This window comes from Mauremys reevesii, linkage group 27 (genome assembly GCF_016161935.1).
Source record: "Mauremys reevesii isolate NIE-2019 linkage group 27, ASM1616193v1, whole genome shotgun sequence".
NCBI classification, from domain to species: Eukaryota; Metazoa; Chordata; order Testudines; family Geoemydidae; genus Mauremys; species Mauremys reevesii.
This window is the reverse complement of record NC_052649.1, coordinates 5782703-5803679: the sequence shown is the minus strand read 5'-3', so window position 1 is coordinate 5803679 and position 20977 is coordinate 5782703. Positions and strand designations below refer to the sequence as shown.

The following is a 20977-nucleotide window of genomic DNA, read 5'->3' as shown; positions in this document are numbered from 1 at the left end:
AACACTGGCTGTCCCAGAGCTGTCCCCCACCTCAGCTATCACCAGCAAAACTGGACTAAGATCACAATGGTGGGAATCCTTAAGGGGCAGTGAAAAAGCGTAGAATAGATACGTCTTCTGTGGCTACTATGTAAATTGCAGTTGCCACATTTCTAGCACTCCACTGTATTGTGTTTCATCAGGACTTGAGGCTGTTCATTAAGTGGTGTGGTCAAAGGATGAAACAACTTAATTGCAGCCTTGTCGCAGAACCCTATTGTCATGGATTACTCTACTCAGCAGTTCAGTTTGGATTTTCCAATCTTGCAGTGAGGATTGAGAGAAGCTGCTGCATCTTATTCCTAAGGGTGGGGACAGGAATATAAAGGAGAGCCCCTCTTGCATGTTGGAAGAACAATCGATATTTCTGTTCTCTAGGCCCTTTGGTCAAACTCCCAAGAACAAGAATAGCAGAGAACGGCTTTTGGTTCAAAGGTGACCTGCAGAGGCTTTCTAAGCAGTTAGGCTTGTGCCAGTTTTTGCTGCGTTATGATGGATCAAGAAAGAGTGACCTTTTTTAAAAATCCTTTATTCCTACTTGTTTTTATACCCTGGACGTATCAGGAATGTCCAATCTGGCTGTCCTTGGTTTTGCTGGAGGAACTTGAAGGAGTCTCTGACCATGTGTATTGTGAGCCCTTGCATCATCACTGAAGGGGTGAGAGATGATGAATCTTTAGCGAAGATTTCCTTGCTCCAAAATGTGTGTGAATCACGGGCATTGAGTATGTGTTAACAAACTGATGGGCAAGCTTTTAAAGATGGAGGCCAAAAATCAAGGTGCTGGATCCCAGATCTGGGCACCTAAATAAGTGGCGCTGCCTTCAAAAGCGTTGAGCATCTGAGAGCTCCCATTACACCTCTACCCCGATACAACGCTGTCCTCGGGAGCCACTGGAGCGCATAGCCCCGCCCCCCTAGGGTGCTGCTTTACCGTGTTATATCAGGTCGCGTTATATCGAGGTAGAGGTGTATTCGTATTAGCATAGAGTCTAGGCGGTCCAGTCACAGACCAGAATATTAAGTACTAAGTGCCGAGGGGCTGTACAAACACACAATAAAAAGGCAGCCCACTGAAATCTGTTTGTCCTGTTGAGAAGCTAGAGAACTGCTGGACCTGTTGAGCTGCTGCCTTGGCTTTAAAAGGGGGGGCTGCAGCTCGTTACCATCTCCTTTGATGAGATCCCACCTCTTCTCTCCCCCTTCAGAACTCCGTCACACGAAGCGCCCCAGTGAACAGCGACAGCCAAGGTCGATGCGGGGCCCGTTTCCTGACCACCTACGACAGGAGGTTTGTCATTAAGGCAGTGTCGAGCGAAGACGTAGCAGAGATGCACAACATACTCAAGAAGTACCATCAGGTACGGTGAGTCTAGAACCCTGAGGAGAGGGTGGCGGATAGCGCCTTAGGGGCACGTCTGATGCATTGCGGTGGGAGCCTGATCAGTTGAGACTAGTCCTTGGATTCAAGTGGAACGGCCATAGCTTCAGCTACAGCGCGTGGCAGCTTTTGCGCGGGGGAGGTTGTATGGTTAGAAACTGGGTGTTGCCAGTGGCCCCAGGTTGTCTTCTGTTCTTTTGGGAAGCACAATGGGATTTTTAACTTCACCTCTCCCCCAAAGGCCTGGCCCTCCTACAGTGTAAATATCCCTGCTCTGCAGGCTTGCCAATGCTTGAAAGCTATAAACCGAAACCTCTTCCTAAGGTTCCACGTTGGATTAGAAAAGCTTTCCAGGTGGATAAGGAGGGGAAAATGCTGTTTTGCAGAGTGGGGGGGAAATAATCCGGGTCAGCTGCTGTGCATAGAAATGGCTGCTCCATTCTGCTGCTCCGCTGTGTTTTAATGTGTCCTTTCGCCTCCCTTGAGCAGAGGTATAGGATGACCATTAAAAAGCCCCATTCTCAGCTTAGCTTCTTTTTGACATTGTGCACTACCGGAGACCTGTAGTGTGACGTCCTCTCTTTCCCTCCTCGCCCTTTCAGTTTATAGTGGAATGCCATGGGAACACCCTTCTCCCCCAGTTCCTAGGCATGTACAGACTCACCGTGGACGGAGTGGAAACCTACATGGTAGTCACCAGGAACGTATTTAGTCACAGGCTGACTGTGCATCGGAAGTATGATCTGAAGGTAAGGGTTTGAAAGCGGCCAGGACCTCTCCCTGTATAGGAGCCCCTTCCTGTTTCTTTATGGAGCGTTCTTAAATTGTTTTTTCACACTAGATCAACAAGGTCCTGACTTCCCTTTTTCCTGAAGGACTTTGTCAAGCTTTGGTGGACCTGGATGGGGACATCTCTTGAGGCTGAAACATGAGTGGCATCTGTGCCAGCCCCTAGTTGAAGAGGGAAGAGATACTGAATAAGTCCCATAACTCAGATCCAGGACCTTCCTCTTCCGCTAAAGCTTGACAGTTACTCCAGCAGTGCAGTTGGGACCTGGTACTTCTAATATTGAGGTTCCCTTTATAAAATAAATAAGAGTAGAAAAGGGCAGGCACAAGGTATTCTTGCTTTGCAGTTCACTTTGAAAGAGCCTGATGGTCGATTTCTGTAGCTGCTGAGGCTAGGGAGTTCTAGGCACAATGTGTTTTATCTCCTACAGTTTGTGGCCAAGACAGGATTACCTTAAGAGCCGATCAACACTGAACCAAAGTATTCACTTTCCTTTTGTTAGCATGTCACTTGGGTTCATTGTGTTTCTTTTCATCCTGCCTTGTCTGCGCTAGGAGAGATGCATATTATTGAGATAAAACCCACTTCTTCATAGCGTAGCATGTGAACTGCATTTCATAAAGCAAAGGTCAGAAGCTTTTTGCAGCTGTGTAGTTCCTGGAGGTGCTAATGCAGAGAGAAACCATGTGGTCTGTTGTCATGGATGTGAGAAAGCTGGGGCAGGATTTCATCTTCACTGTTCAAAGCATGGGTTGTAGTGAGAGAAGGGTTCATGTAGGGATTCAGGTATGGGGCCATTTAGCCCAGATTCCTGTCTCCTATAATACCCAGGACCAGAGGATTCAGAGGAAGGTGCAGGTCTCTCTCCTCTTGATCAGGTATATTTTTTAAATCGGGGCAACACATTGCATTGCTCAGATTACTGGATATAGTAGAGAGAGACCGCAAACGAGGGGAAAGGGAACACGTTCTCCAACCAGCTCAGACCATTGTCTGACGCCTTTATATTGTGTTTTTAAAATATATTTTTGTGAGGTTACCTCTTCATCAGGAGCAAAGAAGCATTTAAAAAAATTAACTAAGTCTTGTACATTTACCCCTAGTGATGGTCAATTTAAATTCTGCTGATGGCTGCTCATGGTGAATTATGTCCCACTTCTTTTGTTCTTATCAGGGCTCAACAGTCTCCAGGGAAGCAAGTGACAAAGAAAAGGTATGAATGATACGGCTGCTTTGCCTGTCCAGGAACAACATTTCATTCCCTGTGGTGCTTACAAGGAGTCTAGCCAGCTAATTGTGTCTTCGTACCAAAGGGTTAATGAACAGCGAAACCTGGTGACAACCTAAACTGCTGGTTCAGTAGAACGCTCCCTTTGTCTGTGCCGAATTCCCCATTATAGCAACTGTGTGTTAAGCCATTGCACAACCTTTTGGGGACTGTCTTGTTGTTGTACAAAATAAAGTCTTAACAAAAAAGCAAAGGGCTTGCCTGACAGTCTAGGTGTGGTACAACCTGGTCCCCTTGTTTGCCAGGCTACTGCCAGAGGAGGTACCTAATAATAACTTCATATAAGGTACATTTTCAGTGTGACGTAGGCTCTTCCAGGAATGTTGCCCATTAATACCCACAGCGTGCCAGGTAGCTCGCAGACCAATCTGAAGCCAAAGGGCCAGATTGGGAGTTAAACATCTAACTGGGATAGGCACTTTGGTAAATCCCACTAAGCATTTACCTACATCTTTAGGTGCCTAAATCCCTTTGTAAATCTGGTCCAGATTCCCTTCTCTAAAGAGTTTCCAACCTAAGGCTCCAGTCCTGCAACCCCCCTGTGCCCATGCTTAACGTTACTGCCATAAATAGTACTATTGAAATCAACGGGCCTACTCATAGTAGTAAACTGAAGCACATGCATAAGGGTTTGCAGTAGGTATAGTCCAGGGGGATGAGACATACCAAACAGCAAAGCCACTTAGTAGAGCTGAGCACACCTTGTTAAGGCCACACTTTTTTTGTTTCAATTTTTTGGAGCTGTCGTGATGATCTAAGGAGCAGCACTTCACTCACGCTGGAAGGCTGGATTGGTTGCTCACAGGATCTTTGAGTGGAGAAATTGGAGGGATCCTGAAAGGCTTCCTCTCCTGGCTACACACTAGCCTCCCAAAAAGTTACAGATCTCTTGCCCAAGCCATAGAGAATTCCCTTTTCATAATTAAATCTCCAATACCTGGGCATAATCTAACCCCACCTTACAATTGCCCCGTTGTGCCTGGTTATGTGGGGTTACTTCCTAACTATGATTTCTTGCCTTACATGGCTTTGTCTGGCACCACATAATATTTAAATAAATTGCCATGGATTGCCATGCCACTCTAAGGATGAAAGCATGTAATTCCCAGCTGTACATGCAAAGGGTTTGTGAAACTTAATTTCTTTAATATCCATGAGAAGCACTTACATTGCAGAAACACTTGGTCCCCACTACAAAGTCCTCAAAATGCAGTGGATTGATTTTCATGTAAAGACTGGGGGAGGGGAGCACTTGTCTCAAGATTTTCTAATCTGAAAACAACCACATGGATTTTTCTTGTCTTTGTGGGGTTGGCTAGCTCCTCCTTGGCTGAGACTGTTTATCGAGCTTTCAGCCCGAAGCAACTATTCTTGGCAGCCTTTGAAACTGAGCTGCTGTCGGTATCTCTGTTGCCGCCTCCTCCCCCAGCTGGAGCCAAGCAAACGGACCTGCTGATAAATCCAGGTGCTTTGCTCCATGCCATTTGCAGGCGTATGGGAATGAGCGAATCTCTTTGCTTTAGAAGACTGAGTCAATGCAGCATCCTCGGTTTTCCATTTGCCATGTTGATCCAGTTGATATTTTGCAAAAGAATGAAACCACCAATAGCTGTGGCCATTGGCTTTAGGCTCAGGACACCTAACACAGTCCTCTCTCTCATAGGCCAAGGATTTGCCAACGTTCAAAGACAACGACTTCTTGAACGAAGGCCAGAAGCTCCACGTTGGAGAAGAGAGTAAAAAGCACTTCCTCGAAAAGCTAAAGCGGGACGTGGAGGTAGAATTGAAATGGGGCTCAGCTTGTTGCCATGAACAGGTCTCCGACAGCTGGGCTTTGTGACCCCGCAGTCCCGTCCGTCTCCCCTCGTCCCCCGCACCCCCTCGGCCAAATGGTACAGTAGCTGCATTATTTTTGAAGTATCCATCCTCTATTGCAATTGCGATGGAGGAGACTGGGAAATGAGGAAGAACAGGGCAGGCAGAATCTCTTGTCTCCTCCCAGTCGGAATGCATCAGAAAACACCTTCGTGAATACATGGGGTGCTATAGGAATACTCCTCTGCCCCAGCAGCCCAAGGCCTGTGGTTCAGCTATTTTGTTATCTTGTCTCTCACTGTGTCCAACACTAGGTGGGCCTCTTGGCTCAGACAGTATTGCCCCAACTCTGTGTGCGTTTGTGTATCAAACGCTGGCCGCCTACTGGATGCAAATGTTTCAGCAGTCTCCCTGGAGATCCATCTTAGAAGGCTCCACTGGCTGATTCCACGTTGGTTAGCTGGCTTAGCTTTGCCCGCTGTTATCTTTTCTGTCATGATCCTCTCCCCATCCTGATGTTTTCTTCCTTCCTTTCTAAAGTGGCAACACCCCTCAGTCCCTCTGGCTCGCTATAGGTAACCAAGCACCTGTATCACACATTGCAAACATTTGCACTGATTTCCTGCCAGATGGAAGCAAGTGCAGCATCTATCCCCTGAGTGTCTGAGAGATGAGAGACTGACTGTACTTGATCTGTCTTTCAGATGGCCCTGAACAGAAACAGCAGGCCAGTCCCGGGGCTGCAGTCCTTTGATCAAACTCACTGTGACGATCGCTGGCTGTCTCCGCTCAAAATGCAGAGGTGTTTTCTCCTCTCCATGTTGATGATGCAGCCAGTTGGTTTTATCGCGGTTGGGTATCTTGATGGGATCACGTTTATATGGACACACTGCTAACACCCTTCTCCAGCTGCAGTAGCTCTTCTATAACTCCTTTCCAGGCAAGTCCCTCCAACCAATGAAACCATTAGAGCTAGAAATGGTCAGAACAGGGGACTGAGGGTCAAGATTCCTGGGTTCTGTTCCCAGCCCTACCGCCAGCAGGTATACGTCCTTGGAGCAAGTCTCACATCATCCCAAAGCCAGATATAGAACCAGACTCTCCCCTCTCTGCTCTAGTCACAAGACCAAGCTTGCTGGAGGCAGCACTTGCCGAGGTTTAGGTAGTTTTGGCTCATGAGATGTGCCTTCGCCAGTTGAAATGTCCCTATGTTTTTGTTGCTCCGTCCTCCCAGTTTTTAGCTCAACTGAAGATCATGGACTACAGCCTGCTGGTGGGCATTCACGATGTTGACCGGGCAGAGCAGGAAGAGATGGATGTGGAGGATCGGGCCGAGGACGAGGAGTGTGAGAATGATGGCATTGGCGGGAACCCTATTGGCTCTTACGGGACCCCACCTGACAGCCCCGGCAACCTCCTCAACTTCCCGCGGTTCTTCGGGCCTGGGGAGTTTGACCCTTCAGTCGACGTATATGCCATGAAAAGCCATGACAGTGAGTGAGGAGGGCTCTTGTTATGTGGAGGGGTAGGACAGCGTGTCCTGTTTCGGGTGGGGTATGTCCAGCAAGAAGTAACCCAGACCCCCTCCTGGGAACCGGTCCACTTGGATGTTCAATTCCCTTGTTGTAAATGGTAAATGTTTAAACTCCATGGAAACAAGGCTTTCAGTGTGGGATGTAGATGTTTCTAGAGGGTATGTGGGTCTCTGCTCTGATGTTCCCGGTAGTTCCTCTGTTCTCTCTCTTACAGTCTCCAACCATTTACAATCTGCTTCTCCCCCCTGCCTGTTAATTACATTAAAGCAGATTTACATACTCTATTAATAGAGGTGGCTGCAGGTGGCTTTTCAAGTGCTGCTGATGTAGCTTGGGGGTATGTTAAAGAGACTTTTGTGTCTTCTCAGGTGCCCCTAAGAAGGAGGTGTATTTCATGGCCATTATAGACATTCTTACGCCGTACGATGCAAAGAAGAAAGCTGCACATGCTGCCAAAACAGTGAAACATGGGGTAAGCAGGTCTCTCCTCTGACAAGTCCGGGTCTCTCGTTTTGTTTGTGGTGCTGACTTTTGAATAATTGCTAAAACCAGTTTTTCAGGGGCCTGGAAATTTCCCCACTGCCCATGAGATCCTTCCATCTGCAACAGATCTGATCCGTAACCTGGTGGTATCCCTCATTAATCTGTTCACCAGGGCTGAGCCTCCTGTCCTGTTGTCGCTGACTCAGGGAGCAAGGACTCAGGTCTCCCCCTCTTAGCAATACAAACAGACACTAAGCTACTGGGCCAGACCACTGAGGGAAACTTTCATGAGCCAGATCTCCTGCTCTTTTCCGCAAGTGACTAGTGCTGGGCAAGGTGCCAGCTTGCCGGCCCTGAGGATTGCAGTCTTCCATCCCCAGAACAGTTACAGAACAGCCAACATGCCTCAGCATTGACCTGGATAGAACCGCCTCTAGGAGGAGGAGAGGAGAGATCAAGCTCCTTGGCCGATTGGCTTCTCCCTCTCTGCTCAGACTACCAACATGTGGGCCTGCTGCTGTGGTGCCTGGTGACCCTGAATCTCTAGAAAGTGGACTGACACCCAGCAACTTGCTTTGCCTAGGTCACCAAACAGCCATGAGGCAATAACTTTAGGACACCACCAAATAGGGCTTTAAAGGAGCTGGCGCCTTTCCACGCATTCATCTCCTGAGTAGAGCCCCAGACTTAGACAAAGTAAATTCCTTCAGGTCCAGCAGTCGTGGAGCTTGGAACCCATGTGACTTGTGGATTCTTGTTTGTGTGATTTTTGTTGCTTAGCTGTGCTGGTGCAGTAACCTCCTGCTGTCTCCTCACTCCCCGGGGCTTAGCCTGCAGTTATGAACAGTCCCCTGCAGCTGCCACAGTGCTGCCTTGTAATCTGTCCTTCGTGCATTGCAGGCCGGGGCGGAGATCTCCACGGTGAATCCGGAGCAGTACTCTAAACGCTTCAATGAATTTATGTCCAATATCCTGACATAGTCACCTTCTACCTTGAGCCAGAAAGGAAGAGAAGAGGGGCTACTTCCAAGCAGAGAACACGGCCTGTGACACTAAAACAGACACTGTAGCAGCACGTGGGGTATGAGTGAGTGTGAGCGTGTGGCACTGTATGATTTACAGGAAACTAATCTAGGTGCATTCTCAAATATTCCACTTGACCCAGGTGGAAAAGTGGCTTTTTTCCTTTTGTTACAGAAATGCCCAAATAGAGATTTGAGGCTTTTTTAAAAAAGAAAATCTAATTGCTGCAGCGATGCTGTTCATAATGACATTTTCTCTTCTCTGATCACGAGACGCCAGTAAGGATTCCACGAACGGCTGTTTTAAAAGGGGGAGCTCTAACCTGTAGCTTGTGTTAAATAAGAGGAGACGCAACGCCTAATTCCACAAACTGCTGTTCTTTTTAATGGACAGCTTGTTTGTTTTTTAACAGAAAGCTGTACAAACCCTTTTATTTCCTTCTTGGTAGGAGTTGGGGGGGGGGGGAGTAGTCTGCCATTTCAAGGATGAAAATGTTGAGGAGCTGCTGAACCTTAACTAGGTAAATTCAAGCTGGGAACATTTCTTTTGGGGGGGGGGGGGTTACAAAATTATTTTACTTAAGAAATTACCTTCACAAGAAAGACGAGGGAAATGAACATCTACCAAAGCTGGTCACTTAAGGCATAACTCATAGAAGCTAAAAAGTAGTATGAAAAATACTGGAGAGCCACAGAACCATCATACTTGGGATAGGCGGCCTGGGAAGATTCCCTTGAAGAAGAAAATCATGTTAACTTATTCTGCAGGTCTGGGGTTACATTTGGCTGTCTAGAAAAAATGACAATTGTTAAATCTCCCTGCCTCTAAAATAGAGCCGATGCATGACAGTTCTGCCAGTGTTAATCTAGCTAATGTTCAGTCTTCCTAACTCGTCCAGTCCTGTTACAAGTACTTGAATTGTTGCCTGAGAGAGGTTTAAAAAACCAACCAACCAAGTCAACATGACGTGCATCTTGAGAAATGTAAATTGCTGTCAGTTTGGAGTGTTGGTAGTTGTGACTGTGTCCCCAGTTCCACTGCTCAAGAGGACTCCGAATTTGAGCCGTAATTGTCTACGCTCTGCTCCAGGTCCATAACTCTAGCTGGTAGAGTGAGTCAGTGGGCATAAATGACTGAACGCTTCCTCCAGATATTTCCCCCTAAGGAATTTGAACTGATTTGCGTGATTGAATTATGTCCTATTTGTCTCCAGACCGCTTGTAATATTTTTCACAGCCAAGCTTGTTGAACTTGCTGTAAGTTTAATTAGTTCTGCTGCACAACAGTTATGTCTGTCTGTTTTTTTTAAGCAGGATTTAGCTGTTTAAGAGACACCTTGCAGTTGACATAAGTTGCTTATCTGCCTTGAAACTGTTTTCACAAATGCCTTTGTTTCAGGAATACGCTGTTAGAATGTTTGTGTCCTGTGCTATAATATGTGCTAGTTTGCTCTGTCAGTTTGGTCCTGTTTGAGAGAGAGGTGGTACCCATCGTGTCCTGGTAACTAACTAGACTAATGCTAGCTGTGATTGGATTTTGAATGCGGGATGACTTTTTTTTTAATCCACGTTCCTGATGTGATTTCACAGCTCTCAGCACAGGGGAATGACGGGGGATTTGTTAAGACTGAAAAATAGGCTTAGAAGAGTACATTGTAAATATTGTTTAAAAAAAGGTCTAAAACAAATCATTGGTTTTAATGGGACATGAAACTTTTTGTTCATTCATGGGTCATTCCCTTTGATGGGGACAAATTTTTTATGCCATTGTAATCCATTGTCTTGTCTTTGTGTAAATTTGGGGAACTAACATGCTATTGTCTGACACCCTGGTAAGATTCTCGTACATCTTAGGGTGTCTGGCTCACAATACCACAAATCAGGTGCAGATAAGAGAAAACGTAGAGGGATATTGGTTGCTTTCCTCTAAACAAAAAATGCACTTATGTCTGCTGTGAAATAGGAATTAAATATCGATCGCGTTTTACTCTTGACAGTTTAAAAAGTCCTGAATCTACAATTTTGGCCTAGTAAGTTTGCCACTCTCCTTGTGGGAAATTAGATGAAACTTTAGTGTGCTAGACTTATAAATACGCAATTATTTTTTTTTTAATTGTGGTAAATAGGGAAGTAAGCTGCAGCCATTCTGCAGTGGGGTATTTTTCAGTGGGCAACCCAAGGACGGTCAAAGGAAGACGTTTCTGTAACTTGGGGCAAAACACTGATTCCCCGGAACTTGGTAAACAGCTGAAATCAAAACGAGTAGTTCCTGCAGCCAATGTTACAAAACACCATGACACTAAGGATTTAAGACCTTGTCATTTCTTTTCCCACTCTAGATAGGGAGCAAACAATCCTCTGTTAGACCCCATTTGGTTGTCTCAATGCCTCGAGTGGTATAAAAGCCCTAAAATATCTATTCACTTTAGCACTTACCCCATTTTGCCATTTTTGTTGCCATACTGTGTGTGTGTATATATATAAAAAATAACTAAATGCAATTTTATCATTTAAAGATGTATTACCCAGGTATAACTTTGTTTAACATAAGGAGTTTGTATATTGTTTACATTTTGAGAGGTAGCATGTTAAAAATGCTAATTTTGTTTCTAGACAGTATTTTTTTGTTACTATAAGAGGTGAAGCTGCAAATATTTGATTTGTTTTTAAAAGGGACTTTTGCTTTTGTTTTTAATCTTGATCTAGAATACCTTTATTCTCTTGAGTTCAAGTATTTAACGCCCCTTCTCCCCCGCCCCTGCATTAATCCTGTTTTTTTTAAACTGCCTGTAATAACTTAATCTAGTTTCAGTCTGACTTTGTGTTCCAGGTTGCTGAATGTTGATATACTTCTGCCCATAGCATGTGCCCTCCCAGATCACTTTACACTGAAGTGCATTGCAATTAAAACCATAGCTCATGTGGAAAAAGATGCAGTCTTCAGAGCTGTACAAAAAAAACTAATAGCAGGTCACTTAAGAGACTCCAGCCAAATGGCAGGAAGGTCTCTTTTCTAACATGCTATATTTTTTTTTCTAGAGAATGCTGGGCAAAAAGGAAAAAAGCTAGGGTGGAGCTGGAAGGGAAAACATTCCCTAACTCTGGGAAAAACTAATCAGGGCAGGAGCATCTCGCTCGCTCGCTGCACTGGGCCTAATCCTACCTGGCCAGTTTCTGGTTTCTTTTGCGTACAGACTGATTGTCTGTCCTTGTCATACACCTACAAGAGTGGCAGCAGGGGAGGTTATGGAATTCACTTCTCAAAGAAGACGTGTATGATTCTGTTTCCTTCCTCACTATCAAATTTTTTCTACTTATCAATCACTTAATACAGTGCCTCTAATGACACCCTAGTTTTGATTGTAGTTGCTTTAGCTAATTATGAAGCTCTAGGGGGTGGGAGTGTACTTAAAAAAGGTCAACTGGTGTTTGACTTAATCCCAGAGGGGTCAAACGTCCTTGGAATTTTCAGCTGAAAATACTGGATAGGACCAAGGACGTTATGAAAATATTCAAGATGTTGCCATTTGTTTAAATATGGGATGGCATGCAATTTTCTTTATGTAAGACAATGCACTTTTGAGGTGGATACAGACTTTATAGCATGATGAAGGGCCTGCTCTTCCACTTCCAGGAAATCTAACTTGATTTAATTTTTACTGTCAGTCAAAATTAAGTGTTTTTAATAATGAGGGGTGCTTGCTCTTTGCCCATGTGGGCAAAGAATGACTGCTTTTCCTGCCAGTGGCTATCAGAACTGCCTTCAACTTCAAGTGTTCTAACCCCAGGTAAAACTAGAGGCATAAAACTGTAGTGTGATTAATTATGGAGACAGTCTTTTGCTCGGTGATTTATATTCTGGCCTAAATGTATGAAGGACTCCTTATCCTATACTTACTGTGCAGAGGTGCCCCACTTGTTGCTGTAGAAAGGTTGGAGTGTTTTTAAACTTGAGGTGGTATAAACAAACATTTCAAAGCTCATGGTGTGTGCGCTGAAATTCTGGTTGCACCATCCTATAACTAATGATTCAAAACAAATTGCAATACCCTCCCCTCCTGCTTTCAATGCACCATTTCCAACTTGCCTAACAGTTCCTGTCCTCCTCAGAGAGCTTATTTTCCAGCATCCATGATATTAGCCAAGACTGACTTTCCTTGACATGTGTAATGAATTCTTGTGTAATAGCACTAGTAAAAGTAGGGGAAACCCAGCTTTCAGTCATCTATGATTAGAGTGGGTTAAGTTTACCACTCTGATCTTGTGCTGTTCTTTTAGATGTATGATAAATGCAATTGAATTGAGCTGTGTTAAATGAGCCTATTACACACAGGTCAGGGGTGGGGCTAATCAGTGCAACTGAAAAAATGTGAATAAATTAAATCAAACTAAGAAAAAATGGAGCATTCTAGATTTTCACTGCTGTTTCAGTTTTTTTTAAATAGGAATCAAGTCCTCTGTGCTTGTCTGTTTGCTAGGAGCAATTTGGAAACTTACTGTTTTGAAATGCATGCATGTTACAAGATGAGTCTCAGCCAGAAAAAAATAAAATTAAAAGTTTGTGTACATCATTGTCTAAAGTTCTGATCTTCCTGGTGTGCCTGTTTTTACTGTAGCCAAGCCATGCAAAAATCAGATTCCTAGCCTCTGCTACTGCTGCAATTCCAAGTACAGTTTTACAGCTATAATCCCAGTTGAAAAAGTAAATACTGTTTGCTTCTGAACAGGCCCCTACTACCTGTTTTGTAAGAATCTCACTTTGAATGTATGCACTGCCGCCTACCCTGAAAAGCAATAGCTTCAGCAGTTTACCACTACTCTTAGTATTCGCCAGCTTGGATGATAGTGAACTCAGTTCTAACTATACAGCTGAAAATCAAGCCGCCTTATTGTGGTGAGGGGTACTGCAGAGTGAATACATCCAGATTCTCCTGTTGTGTAGTTATTTTGTAATAAGTGTACTTGTTACATCAGGCCTGCCTTCTCTCCCTATAGCGTATTGACTCAAGAACAAGCAAGCCCCATACAATAATGGAGAGAGTTTATTTAAAAAATTCAAAATAGCCTGGCATGTGAAACAAGCACAAACTTCTGCGGCTAGTCCATGCGTGCTTTCAGTGTCCTGGTGGTGATCTTGTCTTTTTCACTGCAAAGAAAGGAGACACAAACTACGACCTCATCCTTCCAAGTGGATGTTGCCTTACAAAAGTCTTTACAAAAAATGAGGTGGAATGTTTCTATGTAATGCAGTAACTCATCAACATCCCCTCTGATCAATTCTAAATTTCAGGAAATGTTCTGGGTGTTAGAGGTGAGAACCCTATTGAGCTGGAGAAAAATGGAGCCCTTGCCAGCTGTTTTCACACAGCCCAAGCTTCAAGCAGCTCTGCAGTTGTCTATAGAACAAACTACTGGTTGATAGCACCAATTATTGCCTTCCAGCATAATACCTCATCTCTGCTCATACGCCCAAAGAGAGTTTAACATGTTGACACCCTGACTCTGGTCTGAGGGATAAGAATGGTGGGGAAGGGTAGTCACAGGGAGTCTCAGAAATAAGAGGGTAATGGGAAGCTGGCACCCAGGGAACTTCGAGGGAGACAGGGATGCAAGAAGCCCCTGCTCTATGCCATGAGCTTGGCCTACAGCTGCTACGACATAGATTTTAAGGTCAAAAGGCACCATTGTGATCGTCTAATCTGCCTGCCTGCACATTGCAGGCCACAGCGCCCTGAGTTACTGAAGTCCTCAAGTCATGACTGAAAGACTTCACATTACAGAGACTCTGCCATTTGCAGTAGTTTAAACCTGCAAGTGACCCGAGCCCTATGCTGTGGAGGAAGGCAAAACCCAAGGGTGTCTGCCAATCCTACCTGGGGGAAAATTCCATCCTGACCCCAAAGATGGTGGTCAATTAGACCCTGAGCACGTGGGCAATGCCCCAGTTTGAGGTCTCCCTACTGATTGGAGACAATGTAGATGGGATGCTAGATGTCCATAAATAAATGGCTCCCTACCACGAATCCTAGCACTAACACCTGTGCAGAGAGACAGGTTTGAAATAGGTCATTGACACTTCGTTCTCCTGCAGGGGTGAGCCCTAGCCCCAGCTCCCACTGCAGTTTCAGATGGAGCTCTGAACAATAACAAAACTAGTTTTATTTCCTAACACAATAGCTGGGACACTGCTGAGGACTCATAAGGGTCGGCCAATCCAGCAACAAGGCAGCTTTTAGTTCTGCGTGGAAATCTTGAATTCCACAGTGGCATCTCAGTGTGAAGTAGTAGCACTTCCTGGGTGCAAATAATCATGACTGAAGGGGGGGGGGGGGAATGCTGCTAACAGCAGCTATACTAAACTCTTAATTTACTATCACTGGTGCTGCTGCAGCAAGGTAGGTTAGCACTCATGGGAAATTTAAAGATCTAGGGTAGACAAGACCTTACTAAAGAACAGCAGAGGTCACACCTGGTAGCCGTTCCTTCACTGACTTAAGGCTCTGTGTTTAACTCTGCCCCTTCTCTCCATGGGAAAGAGACTGCGTGAGGTGTACTTACATTATATGCACTACCACACCCATGCCAGACACAGCATCTCTGTCCACTGCATTCAGCATAGCCTGTGAGATCGTTTCAAAGAGGTGGTCTGGCTCCTGAAAAAGGAGGAAGGGAAACTCTTTTAGTGGGCTTCTATAGCTGAGCTACTAGGGGTTGGGGCAGTTCACCAAACTGTAACAACCCGACCCTCTCCATGCCTGGGGGAGGGCACTGGACCAGCACACGGGAGACCCAGTTTCTATTCCTCACTCCACTCCAGACTGCTTGTGTAACTGTGGACAAGTCACTTTGCCTCCCTGTGCCTTAGTTCCCTATATGTTAAAATAATGCTTCCTTACCTCCCAGGGGTGTTTGTAAACATAAATACACTAAAGATTATACAGGGGTTTTCATCAGTAGTCTCAAAGCACTTCACAAGGTAGAGGCATTATTATATTACAGGAGTAGCCTGAATTCCCTGAGTCCAATTTAACAGCAAAGGATTTAAAAAAAAAAATCCAAGACGACAGATCTTGCCACCTCCTCACTCACCATGTCAGGCTCCCAGAGGGACTCACACATGCCATACATCTGCTCTGAGCAGGTGCCACTGACAACGAAGTCATCTGTTATCATGGGACAACCAATCAGGTCCAGAGAGCAGATGAAAGGTTCATAAGTTATGGGGTCCAAGCCAGCAATAACTGGCTCTGTGTAATAGGGTCCAAACCTGCGAACAGCAAGGCATAAGTTAGAGCAGCCTAAGGATGCATAAATGTGACGTAACAGCAGAATTCTAACTCGGTAGGTATTTAAGGAAAGTGCTTATCTTGGGTGTTAGTAGGAGCCTTTCAAATTAGTTTGGAATTACCCAGTTATTCTTTTAGTACCACCTAGCTGTGAATGGACTTTTATTTCAGTGTCAAAAAGACACACTGAAATAATCTGCTTCCCCATTGAAGTCAGTTTCAAAAGCTGTTTACGATTTCCAGATTCTGGTGTTTAGGCAAATCATTACTTGTAGGAAACAAACATTTTTGATCTGGGTTCAGGAAAAAGTAAGTGGTCCTTATATTTCAGAAACAGGTGTCCTCTGCATCCAAGAGCACATAACCATCATGTTTTGGTGTTTTAAGTGGTAGGGGAGAATCTTTAGATCCCACTGGCCTGCCTCCAAACAGCCTTCAGCAACAGAAATGTGGTACAATTGGAATTGAGTGTTATTTAAAAGTATCTTACATTTGTTCTGTTGGGGGTTGATCTAGAAGAGAATTCCAGGTCATTTCAGCACGTTAATTTGCCTAACTCAGAACACCTGATCTACGAATCAGAGTTTACTTAACTTAATTCCCTGATAATAGTCTATGCTTGATTCAAGATAGCAGCTTCCTGTTCATTAATTGTCACTCAGTGTGCAACTCTTCTTTGTGATAGTAAGAATCTAGAAACAACCAAGCTTTCCTTAAACATCGGACCCAAACTGAAACCAATTCCAGGGACACAATTTCATTCCAAAAACACTTCCCCTCTATGCTGTAAACGATTCATCTCTCTAGTGAATGCTTCAGTGACCTAGCTCTTAACTATTGTATGGGTGTCGTACACCAAAGACTTATGTCTCCATTAAGGTTTTCCCATTACTGATAATTGGTGCTGCCGAATATAGTTTTACTACATGTGTAGACAGGACTAAGCCATGTTCAGCTCCATTTCAGAAACTGGCGGAACTGTGCTCAAAGTATGATTTATTCACTGTTTGAGTCCATCTATACATGGAGTTCAGCACTCTTCATCTCCAGTTCACCTACCACAGTCAACGTAGATAAATCGTCTTTGCCAACACTAGGAAAATGAACATGCCTCTTGACTCCTCTGGAGTCGTAATTTAACTCCATTAACCATGCCCTGATTTCAGTGATATCTGTGGAATGGCTCAGCTGTTTGATATTTACCGTTTCTCATAGAGTAGGTTGGCCACCATACTCATGAGAGTTTGGGGCTTGATCTGTCTGCCTTCCTTCAGCTCATAGAGATTCAGCCTGAACTTCAGCCGCTGGGCCCTGCAGATGAGATCAAAATCCATATTAAAATCACATGCATCAGGACCTCTTCCACCCTCCTAATGGTTAATACTTGCTACTAGAGATTAACACAGGGATCGGCAACCTTTCAGAAGTGCTGTGCCGAGTCTTCATTTATTCACGCTAATTTAAGGTTTTGGGTGCCAGTAATACATTAACTTTTTAGAAGGTCTCTTTCTATAGTCTGTAATATATAACTAAACTATTGTTGTATGTAAAGTAAATAAGGTTTTTAAAATGTTTAAGAAGCTTCATTTAAAATTAAATTAAAATGCAGAGCCCCCAGACCGGTGGCCAGGACCCGGGCAGTGTGAGTGCCACTGAAAATCAGCTCACGTGCCGCCTTTGGCAAGAGTGCCATAGGTTGCCTACCTCAGGATTAACATCTGATGGACACATGATGCAGGCATGTGTATTTAGAATGCATGCACGTATGCATTTCAAATGTGGACATCTAGTTCTCACTTGCCATGTGCTCTTAAGAAATCAGACACAGCTTTGATTTTGGAACACAGTGGATTTTTTTTTTTTTTTTTAAAGCAGGGCACAATTAGTCAACAACCAATGTTGCTAGTCTTTGGCACTGTGGAGGAAGCATGTTTTCAAAGACTTACACTGTCTGCACATCTGTGGCAAGCCCAGACAGTCCGATATATAGTCTGTCTCCCATGGGGAAAATCTTCTGAAAGTCTGTGGTCACCATCTGAGCCTGAATTCCAAACCGTCTGTCCGATGCAATGGCCACACAGTTTTTCCCCTTCATGGCCATTACAGCCCCTCCATTATAGGACATAATAGACTATAAAAGAAAAAAGATAATTTTAGGGTTCAGTGAACATTTATAGTACATTAATTATACTACAAGAACTAGTATCAACTAGAGCCATGCAGCTTAGCCAAGACAAGTCAAATAACACCCCCTGAATTGGTTACACTCTATTACACTGCATTTGCTTAGGTCTGTCTTGTACAGTCTGTGCTAGATCTTTAGATCATTTGGTCAAGTACCTTCTAGAACAGGGGTCAGCAACCTCTGGCACGCGGCTCACCAGGGTAAGCACCCTGGCGGGCCGGGCCAGTTTGCTTACCTGCCACATCAGAAGGTTCAGCCGGTCCTGGGATGGCGAACCGCAGCCAGTGGGAGCCGCGATCGGCCGAACCTGCCGACGCGGCAGGTAAACAAACTGGCCCGGCCCACCAGGGTCCTTACCCTGGCGAGCCGTGAGCCAGAGGTTGCCGACCTCTGTTCTAGAAATACCTGCAGGTCCTCCCAGGGCAAGTAAGCCATTATCTAGCTGGCCTCACTGCTACAGAAAAGAGTCAAATATCTCATTTCCTTTAACAAATGCCAGCTACACTGACCATATATAATTAATTCCTCATTTGAAGTCATTTTCCCACTGGCATAGTCATCTTAAAAATAGCATTAGGTTCTCCAATTTTTAATTCTTATTTTCTACTGCAATAAGGTTTACTGCAGTACCAACTTAATTACCCGATCGCCTCATGCACATGCTGTATGCACTTTCTATGTATAAACAAGATCTTCCTGAGACCGAGTCTGTGGCTCCAAAGGAAGCTTCATGTCCAGGACCACAGATAAACTCTCCTCAACATTCAGAATACCAAATAAACTCAGAGGGCAAAGCCCTTCTCTCCTGCTCCCCCTCTCTAAAATATTCTGTTGCATGCAAGGCCTAATTCTCCTTGATGACATTGCAGAATGTTTGTATCCTGCTATTGCTGCGCACCTAGTCTGCTGTCCATCTGATTAACAGAGAAGCTGATCAAATGTATAAAGTCCACAATTAAGACACTTTATTTCCAGTATAGCTAAACCCAGAACTTCTCTGGTTTACAATTAATTTCACACTTAAATTCTGTTAGTAAAGCTCCCTCCATGAATTGAGTAGTAGCAGTAATCAATAAATAAATACCGGCAGCATCTTTTCTACATCACGTTTCATCAATAAAGCACTTTACAAAGGTGGTAAGTATCATTATTTCCATTTTCAACAAAAAACTTCCCCAGCAGACTTAAGTGGCTTATTAAAACAGTATTTTAAGCAATTCATCTAATGCAGGGGTTCTCAAACGGTGGGTCAGGATCCTATTTAAATAGGGTCACCAAGGCTGGTATTGGCCTTGGGCCGCAGCAAGTCTGAAGTCCAAGCCCTACCACCCAGGGCAGAAACCCTTGGGCTTCAGCTTTGTCGGGCAAGCTCGATTTTCAGTCCCCCGTCCTGGGGTCGTGTAGTAATTTTTTTTTTTTTGTCAGAAGGGGGTCAGAATGCAATGAAGTTTGAGAACCATTGATTGAATGTAACAAAGCGTAAAACTCTCTGGTGCTTTGGGGGCAACCATCACAATTGAAACAGCATCAATGAAAAAGTTTAAGTATCCTAACTGAGGACATGCAGTAGGAAGATGGGAGACAGTTATTGGTGTGTAACAAAACACAGCAGACTGATCTTGACTGTGCTATACGCTCTGTGAACACAGAATAGGAGGCAGTCCCCTGCCCCCAAAGACCTGTCCTCACAGTCCTCGTTATAGGCAAACACGGCCCTATTGTAGCAGAAAGTAACAAGTGCTGCAGGGTTCTACACACTAGTTTTGCTGTAGCACCATCCAGCCAAGAATCTCAGTGCAATTTACAAACAGCAGGCCCCTTGGTCACTTGCTGAGCACTGATCAGGGAAGCATCATCTCCACCTAAAAAGGGGTAAAGCGACTTGCCCAAGAGCCAAGACAGAAAAAGAACCCAGGACTCCCAGATCACAGATCATATCACTGGGCCACTAAACACTCCAGGGTGGCCACTATCCCCAAGCTGCCACTAGGGTCTCGTCCTCCCCCACACCCAGACAGGGCCGCCACCTAGATCTTCACCCCACCTCGCCAGGCCAGCCCCGTCCCCAAAGCCCCCCAGCCTCCCTCCCAGCAGCAGCAGATGCCCAGAAAGGACCAGCAACCAGGCCCCTCCCCAGCTTCCAATCCTAAGTGTCCACGCCGGCCCCGGGTCCCCCCGTCCGCTCCAGGGTCCCCCCCAGACTCCAGCCCCGGGTCCCCCCAGACCCTCCCCAGGGTCCCCCCAGACTCAGGTCCTCCAACCCCAGATCCCCAGCCCCGGTCCCCACCCCAGGGTCCCCAGACTCGGGACGCCCAGCCCCCCCACTGGGCCCCCGTCGACTCCAGCCCCAGACACCCCCCCCCGGACTCCCCTCCAGCCCCGGGTCCCCCAGGCCTCACCATGGCGCCGGCTGACGAGAAAACCACCACCAACAGCAACGATTCTCCCCCGCACCGGCTCCTTCCTGGCTACCGCGCCGCGCACCCAAACCCGCTACCGCTCCGAGACACGCCTCCCACTCTTCTCATTGGCGGGCAGCTCCAGCCCCGGGGCCGCTGCTTGTTGGAATTGGCGGACCTGCGCCGTCAGTCACGGGGCGGGGCGGGGCCAGGCCTAGCGTTAATGTTAAGGTTGGTTGAGAGGAGAAAGGGGCGGTATGAAAGCGAGAAAAAAATGAAGAGTCATAGCGAGCGGCGCCCGCTGGGGCACGATGGGATCGTGGCGGACTCGGCTGAGCCTGCAAGGGCGGGCGCACGCGCGGCTGGCTGCATGCATTGAAGGGTGCATGGCTGCATTGCACATGTATGTGGCGCTTCTCCACATCTGGCTGGCTACATGCACTGGTGCTTACGCATCAGTCACCGGCTGGCCAACCGCAAATGCTCAAAAATCACGAGGCAGCCCCATTCCTTCCCCCGCCCCCCCACAAAAAAGATGGATTTATAAATCATGAGATTAACATGATATACAGGGCTCCTTTCCTTTGCCTTCAGGGGTCTCCACTTTTGAGGTGCGTTTGCTTCACATTTTCAAACTTTTCTCTGCAACTGTAAGGGCTAGATAGTTACTTTGCTTTCAGATAAAAGCTGAGATTCTCACATAACCCACTCAACTCCAGGAGCTGGTGTTTGAAGAAAAACACTAAAACTCACG

At 45.6% G+C, this 20977-nt stretch overlaps 2 protein-coding genes across 2 annotated transcripts in view; one reads left to right on the top strand and one right to left on the bottom strand.

The window, feature by feature from the left end:
* The window catches only part of PIP4K2B (phosphatidylinositol-5-phosphate 4-kinase type 2 beta), a 33184-nt gene extending 20229 nt beyond the window's left edge, over positions 1-12955 (top strand). The window contains exons 4-10 of the mRNA XM_039516324.1: positions 1248-1400; positions 2023-2169; positions 3385-3423; positions 5162-5275; positions 6548-6806; positions 7217-7320; positions 8232-12955. Coding sequence (XP_039372258.1) covers positions 1248-1400; positions 2023-2169; positions 3385-3423; positions 5162-5275; positions 6548-6806; positions 7217-7320; positions 8232-8312 — 897 coding nt within the window. The 3' untranslated portion in view covers positions 8313-12955. The remainder of the gene's footprint in view (positions 1-1247; positions 1401-2022; positions 2170-3384; positions 3424-5161; positions 5276-6547; positions 6807-7216; positions 7321-8231) is intronic.
* Positions 12956-13377: 422 nt separating this feature from the next.
* PSMB3 (proteasome 20S subunit beta 3) lies at positions 13378-20375 on the bottom strand. The gene is made up of 6 exons (XM_039516327.1): positions 20224-20375; positions 17586-17770; positions 16843-16950; positions 15443-15620; positions 14912-15006; positions 13378-13499 (listed from the first exon to the last, which is right to left on the bottom strand). Exons 1-6 carry the CDS (start codon positions 20224-20226, stop codon positions 13451-13453), a joined length of 618 nt encoding a protein of 205 aa, XP_039372261.1. The 5' UTR covers positions 20227-20375; the 3' UTR covers positions 13378-13450.
* Positions 20376-20977: the final 602 nt, after the last annotated feature.